Raw genomic sequence first — 17,326 nt, forward strand, 5'->3', positions numbered from 1 at the left:
CGATGGACATGTGCACAATTTCTATAGATTACCTCTTAGGCTTGATGGGCGGTGTGATGAGGAAATGAAAACATCGGGACTGGTTTATTCTTCTCTGTTTTATGCTGAATGTGGTTGGTCACATGTTTCTGCTCCTAAGCATGTGGTACAACTTCATGACATCATTTGCTTGTCACCATCATGCTTTTATGGCTGCAATATCTTATGCTTGAGTTGGGTGCAATTAAATGCGTCACTAGATCAAATTCTTTTGACTAATCATTGAACTCTGTCTGAAACAGTTTGCTTGTAATTCAGTCAGCAATGATTCAGATATCTGTTCCTTGAATAAATGTACTGATTCAGCAAGACAATGCAAACTTAAGTCTTGATGTTAGTACAATTTATGAATTATAGTATATACAGTTTTATTTAAGTGAATATATAAATAGATTTATCACATCATAGCTATTCAGTGTGATATTTTGTCCACTAAAGTCCTACAAAATAATATGTGAAAGATGATATACCGTTGTATCATGCAATTGGCCCAATAGAGGTATCCAATGGTGGCTGAAGGTTTCTTGCGTGTTTGGTCTTTTTAGTGTGCAAAGTTAATTTCTAATCTGACTCCATTTTATTATCTTTTCTGACTCCACTTTATTATGTCTCTATTTAGTAGGTCACATGCTTACCATTGCTTCTGTTTAGCCACAGTCACCCATGTAACAGCTTAGTTAAAGCTCAAACAATAATCGGAGGTTATCAATAAGTTATCTATAAGTCAAGGATTTAGTTAGAAATCTAGAATCTCACCTGATGTGCCCCATTCTGCATTTAACCCGAGATCAAGTATGCACTTAACCCTGAACGCATATTTGCGGTAGTACGTTTTCACTTAATCTACTTGAGAAAATAATGTCAGAATAAGTCTGAATAAAATCCAATGTAACAATTTATTATCAGTCAATTAAAAATATATTATGCCAGTTACGCAGCAAATTCAAAGATTTCAATTTTTTAAAGATTCATCTAAGTAAGATACATACTTGACATTGTAAAAATACATGGAGTGTGTGGACTGGAGTTAAACATTGAAACTTACATTGATCAGGTCCTGGACATGATTGTTTGCACCTTTTTGGGGAACAGATGGTAATTGCATGAAACCCACTGGGAAATGTCACACTCTCTACAGCAGTGGTACTCGAACCTCTCTCTATGAAGTACCAGTCTCCAATAATCAACTGATGAGTTGAATCAGGTGTGATAGATGAGGTAGACTTACAAAATGTGCAGTGCTGGAGGTGCTTCATGGAGAGGTACTGTGAGCAGAATATCTCTAAACTTAGATATGAATTAACTTTTTACTTCTTGTAGGAAATCAACACCATTGTAAAACATTTAATAATATATCCTGTGATATCTCCTGTTTACCCAGCCCCCTCTCGCATATTCTAATAAGACCAAAGTGGTTGAATAATGAAGAGCATGCTGTCTGGAACATCATGGTCCCTGATCACATGACAACTAATTAGATTTAGCATTTTTTAAAAGTCATTATGCCATTTTATCTAACTGGTCTACTATTTCCAAAAGTTTACCAGTGCCTTTGCAGAACAATTCTTTGAAAGAACACATAACTCTGTAATGTGATCACTGTTCACGAATCTCTTTTACAAGACACACAGAGCCTCATGGGAGGAGCTGGCGTGCTCTATTCTCAGTTATTGGATCAATGGGAGGAGGTTCACTGTGAAGGCAAATTTTACACCGGTTAAAGTTTGGAGCCGCTTCGGACGCTTCACACGGGTCGATCGTTTCTGTCTGTCGTCTCGGTAACCGAGGAGGCTTCCCTTTCTACACTTCTGGTGCGTAATATAGCCACTGTCGGGAGGAGGTACTGGCTATAAAACTTCCCATTTAAAAAGAGGCAGTCATGGAAAAGTAACCAGAGAAACACTGAATGTACTGTTTTTGAGCCCTGTAGAGAGAAAGAGGCGTGGGGAAATAGTGGGGGTCAGCAGTTACTTGTGCTTCTTATGAAATCTTGAACTATCTGATATACAGTCCAAAGGTCTTCTAAGGTAGCTCTTTGTAGGGTTTACTACGCGCATAACAGCAAACGTGCGCTGATAACAAAAGTTTAAAAACCCAATTTTTAGCTCTACCTCTTAAACCGTTAAGTCAACCTGTGGCGCTTTTAACTGTTTATAAAAATGTTATCTAAAAGAACCGTGAGTGTTTTGAAATGGGGAAGATGTGAGGCGTTCGCGGCGGTGTACCCCAAGGTTCCAGACCGGGTCCTGAACTTTTCTCCACTGGCTTCCCTTTCTTCCCCCCATAGAAATCTTTCTACATTCCAGGCGGCCCAAAGCGAGGATCTACAACCGAAGATGTCCGAGAACGGAGCGTTACCGCTTCGGGGGAAAGTGCTCACCGTTGACACCATGAACCCCAACGTGAAGAAGGTGGACTACGCGGTCCGCGGACCAATCGTTCAGCGCGCGGTTCAGATCGAGAAGGAGCTAAAAGAGGTACGAGCAGTATTCATTACAACTTCGCCAAAAAAAGTGAAGCATTGCGCTAAAGTTTATGATATGCCAGTTGGGAAGCAATATATACAAGTAGCATATCAGGGTAACAATTATGCAGGGTGTGTGTTTATTTGACTATCACCCCGCTCTAAAGTGAAAACGACTATGTGAGCTGATGGCTATTGTGAAATTTTACTTTTACAGATTACTTTTGGTTTTACATTGTAGTGTGGTTTCGAAAAGAACAATTTTACTATGTAAAGCACATTAAAGTTACTTGATTAATGTTCTTAACGTGCATGTGCACTGAAACCCATAAGCTATTGTTCATTTAGTTATGGCTACAGACAGCAATCCTAGTTTCTGGGAGTAGTTTTAAACTCTGGGGTCATGCTCACTGATTGTCATAGGAACAGAGAACATCTCTGTTTGTCAAGTCTTTACTTCACTCTTTAAATTGGTGGCTGTTTCTAAGTAAACTACTGCACCTTCCACGAACTAACACGCATGGAAATTATAATAGATTTCAAACATCTGTTGCCACACAGTTGCAAAACAACTGCTGAAGCTGGATAATGTTCTTCCAGATCTAACATTTAACACACATTCTCACCAGAAAATCAGTTTTCAAACCACATTCATCACTTATTTAAAGCGTACAAAAGTTATTTTGGTCATTTGATTTTTTTCCAAATGTCTTAATGCTCCTTGTCTCAGAGCCAGACCTTCAATCATAAACCATGAAAATGCATTATAAAAATAATAATTACATTTTAAACCCGTGATAATCTAAACAAAGCATGAAATAACCATTTCAGTATTGTGACAATGATTTAATACAGTTTTATACAAATTATAACTGTCACTCAATAATTTAAAATCACTATAAATGTGCTCCTATAGAAAAGGCCTTTGCTCAGATGCAAGGTACTGGCAGTCACAATGACAACACACACACACACACACACACACACACACACACACACACACACACACACACACACAGTTAGAGGCTGCAGGAACAAGTACTGCAAGAACAATAAGTCAACAGACTCAATTAAAGGTGTCAGTGGTAAATAAATTGTGAAAGAGCTAAATCACAACATCCTTCTCTCATTGCTGTAATAAAAACTGTTCTTTTTTTCAGTACTGCTAACAGTCTTCCAGGAATCTCATGTTATAATAATGCAGCCAAGATGTTTTCTCAGCATAGTCTGTTGGGGGATTTCTTGATCTGGGAAAGAATATGCACTCTGTTTTAGTCTTGGCACCCGCTGTCAGGTCTATTGGTTTCAGGTTTCTGGGAAAGACATGCATGACAAAGGTGGCCTTCACCTAATACTGTACAAATCTTTCTTTGGCTTCCCACAGCTTGCTTCCCCTAATTTACCTGATGCAATCTCTTTCACTCTGCAATTCTTTGTCTTTTTGTTTGTCTTTGTCTCTCTCTCAGCAAAGGTTTATTGGTATGTAAAATATTACAATATTGCAAAAGCAAGTATACGTATAGCATTCATGTAGTTACAAAGTACATGAACTTACGTCAGAGGTGAGCAACTCAAAAGTCTACTGTCCTGCAGAGTTTAGTTCCAACCCTAATCAAATGCACCTGAAAAATGAAACCAAAGTCTTCTGGATTACTTGTAAATTATATGACTCTTTTTAATTCGGATGGAGCTAAACTCTGCAGGACAGTGGACTACGATGCCCAGAGCCACAGAAAGTCCAAACATAATGTTTCCTGAATGTTTCAGCGGCACAGGAGCAGGAGAATGAGTGTGTGATTATACTGTAATGAGATGCAAAGTACACAGTATGTAAATGCTTATTATCAAACAGCGAACACCAAATCATTTGCATTTATTCTTAAGATCACTATTTGTTCCTGATACTGACAGAGTGATCATTTGTATAGCTCTTAAAGAACATATGGTCTAAGGATTTTATTAACTCAGAATTTAGTTATGATGCTTTTAGTCTAGGGCTTTTAGCTTTGGGTCCATATATGTTAGCATACTCCTAAAAGTGAACCAAATTCATTATAGATTATGGACCGAAAACACTAAATCATCTTTCCCTGAAAAGGATTTTGTCCAATCAAATGCTTGCTAGAGTGAGGATGCCCTGCCCCTAAAATTTCCTGCAAGTAACTCTTCATTATGTCCTGCTGTTATAATAGGCTCTACATGAATAAAGGGGGAAAAAATGACTGCTTTCATTAGAACATTTTGAATAACCTTTCTAAAATAATATCCTCAGCGGGTTTTTGCTGGAGCTGGAACTGAAACTGGTGACTTCCACAAAAAAAAACACAACAGTACAAAGTTACAGCCCAAATGTATTACAGAATACAGAACAATAGAGAAATGATTATCAATCAAAATGTTCAACACATACCAGAAATTTATATTAGATATTAGTATTTAGAATATGATATGTTCTGAACATTTCTTATTTTAATTTGTTTTAAGCAGCAGATACCATTACCTCTATTCTCTAAGGAGTGGGGTGGTGTACACGAAAAATAACAAAAACAGGTGTACAACCAGAAAAAAAAGAGAGAAAAGTCAGCAAACTGTTTCAATCTTTTTTTTTTTTTTTTTTTTTACATTGCAATTTAAAACAGCCTTACAATTGGATTATCCTGCACTGGATCTTTAATGCATATGCTGCTGTAAATCTGGAATGTAGATCATCAGTCATATGTTGACTAAATGAATGGCATGCAGTTAATGTGGGGCAAGGGCAGCTGTAATAACACCAGAATTGCTTAGTGAAATCTGACCCACTGTCCCTCATGTTTCACACTGAAAAAGTCTGTGTGACTCAGTTTTACAGGTCTGAAACCTCCTTCCAGCACGAACTATCCACCCTCTGTTTAAACAGGATTAAAGGTTGTCTTTCCTTTAGGGGCGGTAGACGCACAGCTACCTCTGATTGGCTGCCATTTACAATTATCTCTGCTTTGTGACCAATAGTTTGAGGGTTGGGAAATAATGCTTTTGGTATTTTTTGGGGGAGGTAGGAGTTTCTGGTAGATCTATTAGACAGAGAATCAGTCTCGCCCTAGTGAGAAACAGATGTGCCGCTTGAAATCTAGTCCCGTCCGTACCAACTCCTGGGAGCGCTGCTGTTGTTTGTTGAATTCCAGACAGCTGGAGCCTGAGGAACAAGATGACATGTGAGAGAATGAAAGAGCCATAATAAAGTGCACGTACAATTTCAGCACTAAGCCTTTGTTTTATATCCCACACATAGCATGTGGAACACTTTTGCAAGAATAGTTTTTATGAAACAACAAAAATATTGGCGTGTACTGCTTGCCTTTTGTTAAGATGTTAAGGCGTGATACAAGTTAAACACGCAGTGACAAGCACACTCCTTATTCAGGCTGACTGAATCCATTTAGTTTAAATGAATTATAAATTATTATTTATGTGTTAATGTGATCCCCGTCCTTATGCAAGTTAGATTTCACAACAATCAAGTTTGTAATGATTCCTGTGGCCTGACAACCATTGTACAGTTTAAGCAAATGTGAAAAATTATGAAAAAAATTTCTCACAGCAATAGAAAGGTTGCTTCTTTTCATACAATGTTTGTGTGTCATGGAGCTACCAGCTGTTAATATAATAACGTATTTTGAGCTAATTCCTTGAATTCCCCAAATACTTACAATACAATACTTCCCCGAAGTAGGGTGACGGCGTCCCTTCAAGAAGCTACTATATCACTACCTCAAACTCACATGAGCACACTGTTCTTTAGCAGACTTCTCCACTGTACGCTGGTCTGACACGGGATCTTTAATACTAACTCAGAGTATTACCGCCTCAGCCCAACACTATCGCTGTCTTTGCGGTGGTCTTTTTAGTGTAGAATCTTTAGTATTTCTGTTCCTCAGCTGTGTAGCAGACACCACACCCAAGATGCTCGTTTCAGGAATGAAAGTTTTATTCACGGCCGGGAGCCCACTGGTCACAACAACCAAAAGAGAGACTCCCTGAACAGAAGGATACATGAACATTTATACCTTGTAGTTGAGTAAAAATCAATGTCACTCAAATCTTCTTGCCTATAATTGGTTTGAGTGATCTGGTCATTGGTTTGCCATTCTACTGTTTTAAGCACTTTTTGGCCAAATAAAGATTATTTAATCATAGAGACAGAGAGTCTTTGATCTAAGCATCCTTAGTATGAACTTTTCAGAACATTCTAGGTTGATTGTACCCTTTTGACTCTTTCTGAGGCCATTACATAAAATATTTCCATCACAAATTCAAACGACAAATTTACAAACTATATATATGTTTTAGATAGAGAAAAACATGTTTTCAAATGTTAATGTAGGGGGTTTTAAAGGGCGAGTTTACCATTAAAAAATGGTAAAAAAAAAAAAAAAAAAAAGGTCCCTTTTTCTTTTGTGGAACACAAAATAAAATATTTTGAAGAAAGTTGGAAAATCAGTTTTGGCAACCATTATTCTTTCTTTTTGATTTTTAAGTGAACTATTTTCTATAGCTCTACATAATTTTTGTTGTTGGTGTTGCTGAGATTTTTGCTTGCCTATTGATAAATGACAGGATTATCAGCTGACATCTGGGTTTTGTTAGGATTTTTGAAGTGTATTCACTTCGTACAATCTGCATACGTGCCAGTTTAGTTCTCTTTTCCTTTTTTGTGGTTTCCTTGTTTCTTGTACATTTGTTATTGTATTATTAAAATGCTGGATTTGAATGCGACTCTTTGATAGTTTCCGAGTTTTCGGCGTTACATCTAGAAGTCTGACTGTCATTGTATAACATGCTATGAGATTGGATTCAGGGAGCACATTCCTGCTGATCTTGTGAGGACCTGCTCTGGCTGTAAGAGTTTATATTCCTAACACGTTTTAATGGGAAGGGTTTTGACCACTCCACATTGAAAAGTTGCAAGAGCAGCCTATTAGTATCGTCTCGAGGGTGTGTGATAGTCTCTCTCTTACAGATAATGAGAAATTAATGCATTGACACATTTGTTACTTCTACACTTCATAACTGCAATAGCGGAGTAATTGGCTGATTTACCAAAGAACTCTTATCAAATACCAATAGGGAGTTCAAAAGGCAGCTGAGGAATGCTGACTAGCAGTCTGGGGATTCACGTCATTCTTGTCAACTCATCACTCCCTTTGCTGGCTACACAATTCAGACAATGATTATAAATCTTCATATTGAGCACTGTGACTTTTGCAGACACTGGTTCCTTGGCAGATATAAAAACTTTCCAGGGGGCACATATGGGGTAAAGCCCTGTCTCCATTTAATTTCATCACTGTAGGAGCAACAGTTGAGCTACTTGAAGAAATATCATAGATGTCTCTTTCCTATGGTGATGTCTTTATTCCACACATTCACATTCAGTGTTTGAACACACATTCATTCCATGTGTCTGATCATTGAAATATTTTATCATTTCCTTAAGCAAGTAATACATGTCACAAAAAATCCTCAAATGAGAGTTAAACAACAGTATCTTGAACAGCATATTTAAAAAAAAAAAACAAGGTGTTTGTGTTTTCCAATCAGAATGCAGCGAGAGCGACGGGGGGTTGTTTGTGAGGCTTCAGCTGCACAGTCTGTTTAAGTGATTTTGAAATGTATACAGAAAGAATGGGACACAGAAGGGGACTGGGTGAACCCCTGCCGTCAGCAGTACCACTGACCCTTGCCGCTTGTTCGTTCACCAGATAAGACACGTAAACAGCATTTTAACCCTCTGCTGACCAGATGATTTCAGAGGTTGTAAAAATTACAAAAATCATCGTGCACAATTGAGGAGGATCTGCTATTTCCTTTTTTAAGCAATCAGATTTAAGGATTTTTCTGGTGAATGATAAAACCTGTGAAAAAAAAAAAGTTCCCTTAGGCTTAGGGCCAGATTTACTAAACAGGGAAAATTAGTGCGAGCTCGCAATACCAAAACAGCGCAGATGGTTGTGGCAATTACTACAGGTTATTTACTGACAACGCGCTCATTAAAGAACACAGATAAAACCAGTACAGATTACCAGGGCCCCAAAGGAAGAGATGGCCCTTGAAAGGTCTGGAATTTATATTTTCACGGCGGGGGGGATTAGGACTGCCTATGCATAGGGCCCGGGATCTTGTGCAGCGCCCCTGGATGCAACATCTCATTTACATATTGACCAATGGGATGTAGCATACCAAGCACTGTGCAAATTAGCATAGTCACAAAGCAGAGCCAGATAAGCATCAAGTGTGTGTTCTTAAGACACAGGCTCTAAATAGTTGAAGAAATGCTTTTTTGGGGGGCATTAAATAATGGTGCAAATACCAGTAATTTGATGAGCGCAAACATTAGTAAATCACATTGCGGGATTCATTTTAATACTGTCCTCCTATAAATGTAGCATTTTAAAGGGTAACTCCTACAAATACACTTTCAATAAAGGTCAGGCGCAAAAATTACTTTGTCCATGCCTTTTCAGTGCTAATTCTTCACTGAGTAAATTCTTCATCTTGAGTAAATCCTGATACCAAAAGACAGTTTGTGCTGATGCAAGCTCTGGCCCTCAGGGTCTGTGAGAATGTTTATCTATCTCCAGCCAGGTGCGACCCTGGGTCATGAGAACCTTACAAACCAAAAGGTTTTTATGTTTTAACAACTGATTTGAAGACTAGTATATAAGTGAAATGACAAAACACTGCTTTGGGAATTCTGTAGCCAGAAGATATAGAAGATATAGCATCCACTACATCAGGGGTTCTTAAAGTTAGGGGTTCTCAAAGCCATCAGTAGAAAAAGAAAAGGAATAAAACCTTAAGCAGCCAAAGAATGTAATTTAGAATGGGAGATGGATCAGTTTGTGAAGCAGAAGAGAAAAGCTGTAGATGAAATCTCACAGACCCATAGAGGTGCTGGTCATTCAAAAGTTAAATGTAGAAAATATGATGAGGAATATCTTGCTCTCAGCTTCACTCACTGTGTCTATACCAGACACTACTGTTGTCGCTTTACAGGTTGCCGTGATTTTGTCAAGTAAGACATGTTCCTGGATCAACATCTTTTGATGATCCTTGATCAACATTATTGTCAAAAATAAAGACTTAACCCAATCCTTATCTCTATACTGTACCCATAATTTATTCCTAAAATCAGTGGGAAACATAGCTGATTAACAAGGGTGTAGAAGCACCTAACCCTGATTGTAATCCTAAAATAGATATTCCCTTTAAACTTTTATTCTGTCTAGTTGGAGGATTACAAACATTTCAATTTTTGAGCATGTTTTAGATTGCATTGTTTTCATTTGTCAACCCCCTTTTTAAACAAGGTGCATGAGTTTTGTGTGTTTGGAATGACTTGAAAGTCTGGTTTTTTCCTCTATTACAGGGGGTCAAGAAGCCTTTTGAAGAGGTCATTAAAGCAAACATCGGAGATGCTCACGCTATGGGCCAACGCCCAATCACATTTTTCCGACAGGTATGTGATTTCTCTCCTTTTGCTGACTAAGAGTCTCAATGAATGATCTACTCCTTCATTGATGTTTTCAGACATTTTCAGGTCCACTGCGCTTTCAGCTGTTCCATGCATTAACCAAAGTCAGCAGTTTCTGATGAACCGATTTGTACATAGCCAAGGTTTTTTTTTTTTTTTTTTTTGCTTTGTTTCTAGATTTTTATGTAGCCTGATGAGCTGCTTGTTTTCTCTAGGTGATGGCATTGTGCACTTACCCACAGCTGCTTGATGACAACAAGTTTCCAGAAGATGCCAAAAATCGAGCGAGGCGTATTTTGCAATCATGTGGAGGAAACAGCATTGGTATGTGATGTGTGTTTATAATGAGAGTTTGCATGAAATATCAAATGACAACAGTCTCCAAAAAAACAGTCTTTTTTTTAATAATTATCACACATGCAGATGATCTCATATAATGTGTAAGACTATGTGAAATATCACAACCTTTGGATAAGCATTTTGTTTAAAAGCACACATATATAAAGTCAACATGAAATGACAACCTATTTTTTTTTTCTGTAGTGTGATACATTTATGAGAGAAAATAGATATTTTTTTGAGGAAAAAAATGTTGAGAGGTTCTAGTTTTTATCCAGTGGTCTCTTATGGAAAGGAAAGCTAAAGGCCTTGGTTATGTCTTCTGAAAAGTAAAGTTGTTTCTAAATATTGTGCACAGTTCACTGAGGTATAATTTACAGTAAGGCTATGAAATATGTATTAATAAAGTAAATATGGTCAGTTTTAATCAAAAACCTTAAGGGATAGTTCATTCAAAAAAGAAAATTGTCATCAAGTTTACAAAAGAAGAAGAAGGGGGAAAAAGTCTCACAGTGTGACTGTTTTTCATACAATAAGAACCTGCAGGATCCAGTTTTGTTTTGGACCCCATTGACTTTCAGCTGGTTTTATATAGATAAAACCTGTCGACACAAAACTGTTATCTTTTGTGTTGCACAGAAGAAGAAAAAAAGTGGTGATCAGTTACAGGAAATACATGTTTATATGCACATTTTAACCAAAAGTCTTAATTATAAACTAAACTCTAACTGTACTAATTGTTAACTACTGATGTTACCCAGTGTCAAGATGTCACTGATTAAAGATTTCAGTCGCTGTCACTGAAGCTTTTAGGCTCTACGGTTTGTGAAGGACCTATTTTCATATTCACACCTCCCTTGGCTCTGTTCCGTCTCTCAGGTGCGTACACAACCAGTCAGGGCATTGATTGTGTGAGGCACGATGTTGCAAACTACATACAGCGTCGTGATGGCGGTATTCCGTCTGATCCTGATAACATCTACCTCACGACGGGAGCCAGTGACGGCATTGTGGTACGTCAGGCAAACACAAACACACTTCTATGTACACTGAACTTGTATACTCAGAGTCAGCCTGTACGCAATTAAAGAAACAGTCCACCAGTTTTCTGCTCTGCTATAATCAGTGTACTTATTAGTTCTTATTAGAATAGAAAAAAATTATATATCTTTTATTTAGTTTTATATATTATTCACTTAATTTAATTATCACACTTAAGATTGTTACATTCAAAAAGTCCCATAGTCTTACACTCTTAAACAACCAATGAGAAACCACATGACAAGACCCCCAAAACAGCATTATGCAACTATTGTAGAAATGTAATCTTGTTTCTTAAGGTCTTCTTGTGTCTTATTCTCTCTTGTTGTCGTTTAGACCATACTAAAGCTGTTGACCACTGGGGAGGGTCGTACACGGACGGGGGTCATGATCTCGATTCCTCAGTACCCTCTGTACTCCGCATCTTTAGCAGAGCTGGGGGCTGTTCAGATCAATTACTACTTGAATGAGGAGAAGTGCTGGAGTCTAGACATTAGTGAGCTACAGCGCTCTCTACAGGCAGCCAGGGAGCATTGCAACCCCCGTGTACTGTGCATCATCAACCCTGGCAACCCCACTGGTGAGCCATTACACATTATAATATACTCAAATAGAAAACATGTGTTTTAATAGTTCACAGTATTAGTTTTCACTACATTTTTGTAACCTTGAAGAGCATACGACTCTTAATTTTATATTTTATTTTTTGCATGGTATAATAAGATTGTTTTCTGAATGATTTCTCTTTGAAACAATTTCTTTGCATTCTGTCTTTTAATAGGTCAGGTACAAAGCAGACAATGTATTGAAGATGTAATCCGATTTGCAGCCAAAGAAAACCTCTTTCTAATGGCCGACGAGGTAAGTTAAAGTGTGGGGTTTACACCAAGTTATATCATTTTATGAAATCTGTATTCCCATCAAGTGCACCCCTTGCATCAGCATCTCCAGGCAGAGAAAGCTTAACATTCATAGAAGGGTTAAAGACGGGTTAAAAACATTAAATATTTATCATACTCTTTCGGTTTCATAGGTATATCAGGATAATGTGTATGCGGAGGGCTGTGAGTTTCACTCCTTCAAGAAAGTGCTGTTTGAGATGGGTCCAGAGTATTCAAGCAAACTTGAGCTGGCATCATTCCACTCCACGTCTAAGTGCTACATGGGAGAGTAAGTACAAGTCTATCACACTGTCATTTCAGATAAAAATGCACAAACTTGGTATGGAGTGACATCTGACCCTGCTGAAATAAACGATACGTAGCACGTTAATGGTTTGAGTTCATCCGGTCCATACAGTGTAGTTTGGTTTTCTAACATTCATAAGTAAACAAACTCTTTCAGATGTGGTTTTCGAGGGGGATACCTGGAGGTTATCAACATGGACCCAGAGGTGAAGGCTCAGCTCACCAAGCTGGTCTCAGTGCGTTTGTGCCCGCCTGTACCTGGACAAGCCCTCATGGATCTGGTCGTCAACTCTCCTCAGCCTGGAGAACCCTCCTACCAAACCTTCATCAAGGTGCCTTCCTCTGTCAATGTTGCTGAATTTTTACCATAGCAAGCAGACAAACTAGCATGGTGGTGTACGACTCTGGTTATGGATTACTATAAAAAAATATATTTAAAAAATTCCATGTATTTTTTTCTTAACCCTGATTTAATGTTAATGAATATGGGTTATCTCAAATTAGCATCTGGGTACCTGAGGAAACGCATTTGAATAAAACAAGCCAAAACAATATAGATATATATATATACAACACACACACTATGGTCAAAATCTTTTGTACCCCCAAACATTTGAATGGTAAACTATCACAGTTTCCACAAAAACCATAAGGCAGCATCATAAGTGTTTTTAACATTAATAATTATTCGTTTTTTTTTTTTGCACCAAATAAGCATACATTTTTGCATATTCATGTGCATTTTCATCATTGATTCGTGTGATGCTGAAGACTAGGTACCTGAATGGCTGCTGAGAATTAAGTTAATAAGAATAAATAACATTTGAAAATAGTCAAATAGAAAAAAGTTATTTTAAATTATAATAATATTTTGCATCATCACCATTTTTACTGTATTTTTGTTTAAATAAGTTCAGCCTTAGTGAACGTAATTCTTAAAAAAATTCATATATATGTGTCTTCTGAGGAATACAAAAACATTTTTCATTTTTATATTTTTATGTTACAGTAGCTTTTGGGAATATAATGACAGCCAAATGGGTCTATATGTATTATATGGACCAAAAAACACTTTTCTAACCATCTTTATTTAGAGTTCAGCTGAAGAAATTAAATAATTAAGTTTTGTAATGATAAGTTCACGAGTAGATGATGACAGGGTTATCATTTATAAGCAATCTATCATTGTAAATATGAAAGAAAAGACGGTCAGTTGCTCGGTTCCTTTGTCTGTATTCAGTTAAGAACTTTGAGATAGCTTTTAACTGCTGTACAGTGTTTCCTCTGTTTCTACAAAGAAAGGCTGGGAGCTCCCAATTAGATGTGTTTAATGCAATTATTAATTGTTATTAATATTATTATTGGCTAGTATCCCAGTCTTCTTCCCTTTTTTTAGCCCTCTTCCTCTGTCTCGTGTAGGAAAGAACAGCTGTTCTGAGTGCCTTGGCTGAAAAAGCCAAACTGACCGAAGAGATTCTGAATACAGTGCCTGGCATCAGCTGTAACCCTGTGCAGGGAGCCATGTACTCTTTTCCCCGTATCACCCTACCGGAGCGCGCCATCAACGAAGCCAAGGTCAGTTTGTGTCATGTGTTCTTTATGTCTTCTGCTTGGTCTGATTAAGTTGCTTCATGGCTTTGTGTGTGTGAATACAGGCAAAGGGCCAGGCTCCAGACATGTTCTACTGCATGAAACTTCTGGAGGAGACCGGGATCTGTCTCGTTCCTGGCAGTGGTTTTGGTCAACGAGAAGGCACTTATCACTTCAGGTGTGTGTGTATCTGCAAGAGTTTTGAACTTTCTTCTCATGGTTTGTGAAAAGAATTGCTGACACACAATATATGGATAGTTGACACGAAATCTCAAGCAGTCACATCAGTGTCCTGCAGTACTATATTTAATCTAAAACAGTTTTAAGCTAAATTTTCTAGTTCTTGTGATGAAACTGAAGTCACAATAGATCTTTTTTTCCTGTATTGTTTCATCCGTGTGAAATAGATTAAATGTATGGCAGGAATAAATTATCCTTTGATTGTTTTTTGGATTGAGACTGAGAGATTTCACTGGACAAGTTATGTCAAAAGAAAAAAATTACAAATGAAACATACACGGTTATACCTATAACATGCTTTTAATAAACAGATTTTTATTTAAACCCGACTTTATTATGCATGCTATTAGGCTCTTATTAATTGAGAAATTGTAGTGCATGAAATATTGGGCTGATAAAAAATCCAAAATAAAAATGGAATATTTGTAGATGAATTCGTTTTTTGCAAAACTAATAGTCTGAACATTTTAATTCACATATTAAAGGCTAAATGCAATATTTGCTAAAAGTAGGGGTAGGGGGAACAAAAAAATGAAACTTTGTTTTCTTTGTTTTACCAGGATGACCATACTTCCTCCGACAGACAAGCTCAAGATTATGCTCAACAAACTGAAGGAATTCCATCAGAAATTCACCCAGCAGTATTCTTGACCCAGTTCAAATCGACCAGACACAGCCCTTCTATCACAACTAAAAATCTTCACTTAATGTTTGGTCAGAATGTGGCCAAATAATAACTTGAGCCTTGATGAACACTAATTTGCACCTTTGCCTTGTTGTTAAAGATTAATGGACATACCATAAACCTATAATAATGCACTTGATGGTACTCTTTTACCATGCGGTGGGTAGAAATGGCAAGACTTGATTTCTGATTGCACACAATTTTTACAAAACGATGATTTAAAAAAAAAAAAAAGCAGCTCTGAACAAGTCCAGATCTTCTCGATGTGGTATGGTGTATGATGTATGTTAGTATGATGCGTGAGTAGCAAAATGAAAATAATGGGCATTGACCTGATTTTGCACTTTTCCCTTCAGTGCTTTGTGGCCATTTAAATTTTTAATGCATTCATGAATCAATGTAGGCTACAGTATTGCTGTATGTGTAAATAACAAAATGATTATATGGCAGATATAATACAACATGGATTAACCTTTTTTTTGTGCCGTGTGCTGTTTTAAGGGGTAGACACATTTTTTCTTCCACAAACTCCTCACCACTAGAGGACACACCACCACAGAATTCACACTTGATCATGTTTTGAATTGAAGCCTTGTTTTGTAACACCTCTGTCTCTCTCCCACACACAAAGACACACTACTGAGAGGGCCAACTGCTTCATTCTTTGATGGTGTCATTTTGTTAATGAGTTAAGAGACATAATGGGATGAGATGAGCTTTTAGAACTTCACATCTCAGAACTCTGTAAAGCTAATTGTCCCTCATCAGAGAAATGCTCTGATTATAAGTGCTGCATTGATATTCCACAGCCATTTTAATTCACTGTTTCTACACAAAAATGTATGTTTGTGCGTATGTGTGTGTGCAATATATATATATATATATATATATATATATATATATATATATATATATATATGTTACAAATATTCTTTTACGCTCAGCAAAGCTGAAAAAGTTAAATATTACAATTTAAAAAATCTGTTTATTTTTGAATTTATGTAATTGTTTGCTGTGATGGCAGCAGGCATTATTTTTGTGTTCAGTTTTAAATGATCTCTAAGATCTATTTCTAATAAGCTATGCTCTTAAAAATAAAGGTGCTTCACGATGCCTGAAGAACCTTTTTGTCTAATTGGTTCCATAAAGAACCTCTAACATCAGCCCCAAAAATGGTTCTTCTATGGCATCACTGTGAAAAGCCTTTTGAAGCACCTTTATTTTTAAGAATGTACTTTGTTGCTCAATAAATATTTCTCTTTATTATATATAATACCATTTAAATTTTTGGGGCATATAATGTATTTAGGAAGGGTGCATTAAATTGATCAAAATGTGAGTAAAGTCAGTAAAACTTTTATAATGTTACAAAAGATTTCCATTTTAAATATATGCCATTCATTTGAACTTTCTATTCATTAAAGAATCCTTAAAAACAAAAACAAAAGTGGAACGTGACACTGGAGTAGGACAGCTTCACAGAGGTCAGTTAATTCTCAGCACATAGAGACTCTTTCACCTAGATATCACACTATAGAGACTGTGTCTGTTCACCAAACTAGAAAATACAAAAAACATCCAAACCAATTTAAGAGTAACAATTTAATTGAGATTCAACAAATAAAAAAACGATGCAATACAGATAAACAAAATGATAAAGCTTGGCTTATTGAATATCAGATCCCTTTCTACGAAAACATTTTTTGTAAATAATATGATCACTGATCATAATCTAGATGTGCTATGTTTGACAGAAACCTGATGATTACATTATTTTAAGTCCACCCCCCAAGATTACTGTTATAAACATGAGCCACATCCAAAAGGCAAAGAGGGAGGCGCTGCTTCAATTTATAACAATGTTTTATTGTATACAGTCTACTGTATACAGGACCGCTCACGGTTACCTGCGGGAACCTGGGGGTAGGACAGACGAGGCGAGAGAAAAGGAGATGGAAGGATGAGGAGCGACAGAGACGAGAGAGGGGAGAGAGGAGAAAAAAATACAAATAAATTACTGTTCCCAGACGCACTGCCGCTTGGCCCTCCAACAGCTGGGTGATCTCCTCCGCGGTGCCTGGTGGTGGCACTGAACAGGCCCCGGTCGACGGCACGACACTCCTCACTCCAGCCCACCAACTCGAGCGTCCCTGGCGCCTGACTGCTAAGCCTGCTCGATTGCACCCCTATACCATCTAAGCTCCTAAAAGAGGTGCTTCCAGAAGTCA

The 17,326-nt window shown here is 37.3% G+C and overlaps 1 protein-coding gene across 4 annotated transcripts; it reads left to right on the top strand.

The window, feature by feature from the left end:
* The first annotated feature begins 1,683 nt into the window (after nucleotides 1–1,683).
* On the top strand, nucleotides 1,684–15,574 carry gpt (glutamic--pyruvic transaminase). Of its 4 annotated transcripts, none has more exons than XM_052548575.1 (12): nucleotides 1,684–1,850; nucleotides 2,327–2,516; nucleotides 9,912–10,001; nucleotides 10,232–10,340; nucleotides 11,235–11,368; nucleotides 11,733–11,976; nucleotides 12,178–12,257; nucleotides 12,430–12,566; nucleotides 12,741–12,915; nucleotides 14,003–14,158; nucleotides 14,239–14,351; nucleotides 14,974–15,574. In XM_052548575.1, the coding sequence occupies exons 2-12, from the start codon at nucleotides 2,376–2,378 to the stop codon at nucleotides 15,062–15,064; spliced, it is 1,470 nt and encodes a 489-aa protein (XP_052404535.1). In that variant the 5' UTR covers nucleotides 1,684–1,850; nucleotides 2,327–2,375; the 3' UTR covers nucleotides 15,065–15,574. The 4 variants fall into 4 exon arrangements, with proteins under 4 accessions (XP_052404535.1, XP_052404537.1, XP_052404536.1 ...); XM_052548577.1 differs by having other exon boundaries at nucleotides 1,701–1,850; nucleotides 2,346–2,516; XM_052548576.1 differs by having other exon boundaries at nucleotides 1,760–1,879.
* Nucleotides 15,575–17,326: the final 1,752 nt, after the last annotated feature.

This window comes from Carassius gibelio, chromosome B2, assembly GCF_023724105.1.
Source record: "Carassius gibelio isolate Cgi1373 ecotype wild population from Czech Republic chromosome B2, carGib1.2-hapl.c, whole genome shotgun sequence".
NCBI lineage: Eukaryota > Metazoa > Chordata > Actinopteri > Cypriniformes > Cyprinidae > Carassius > Carassius gibelio.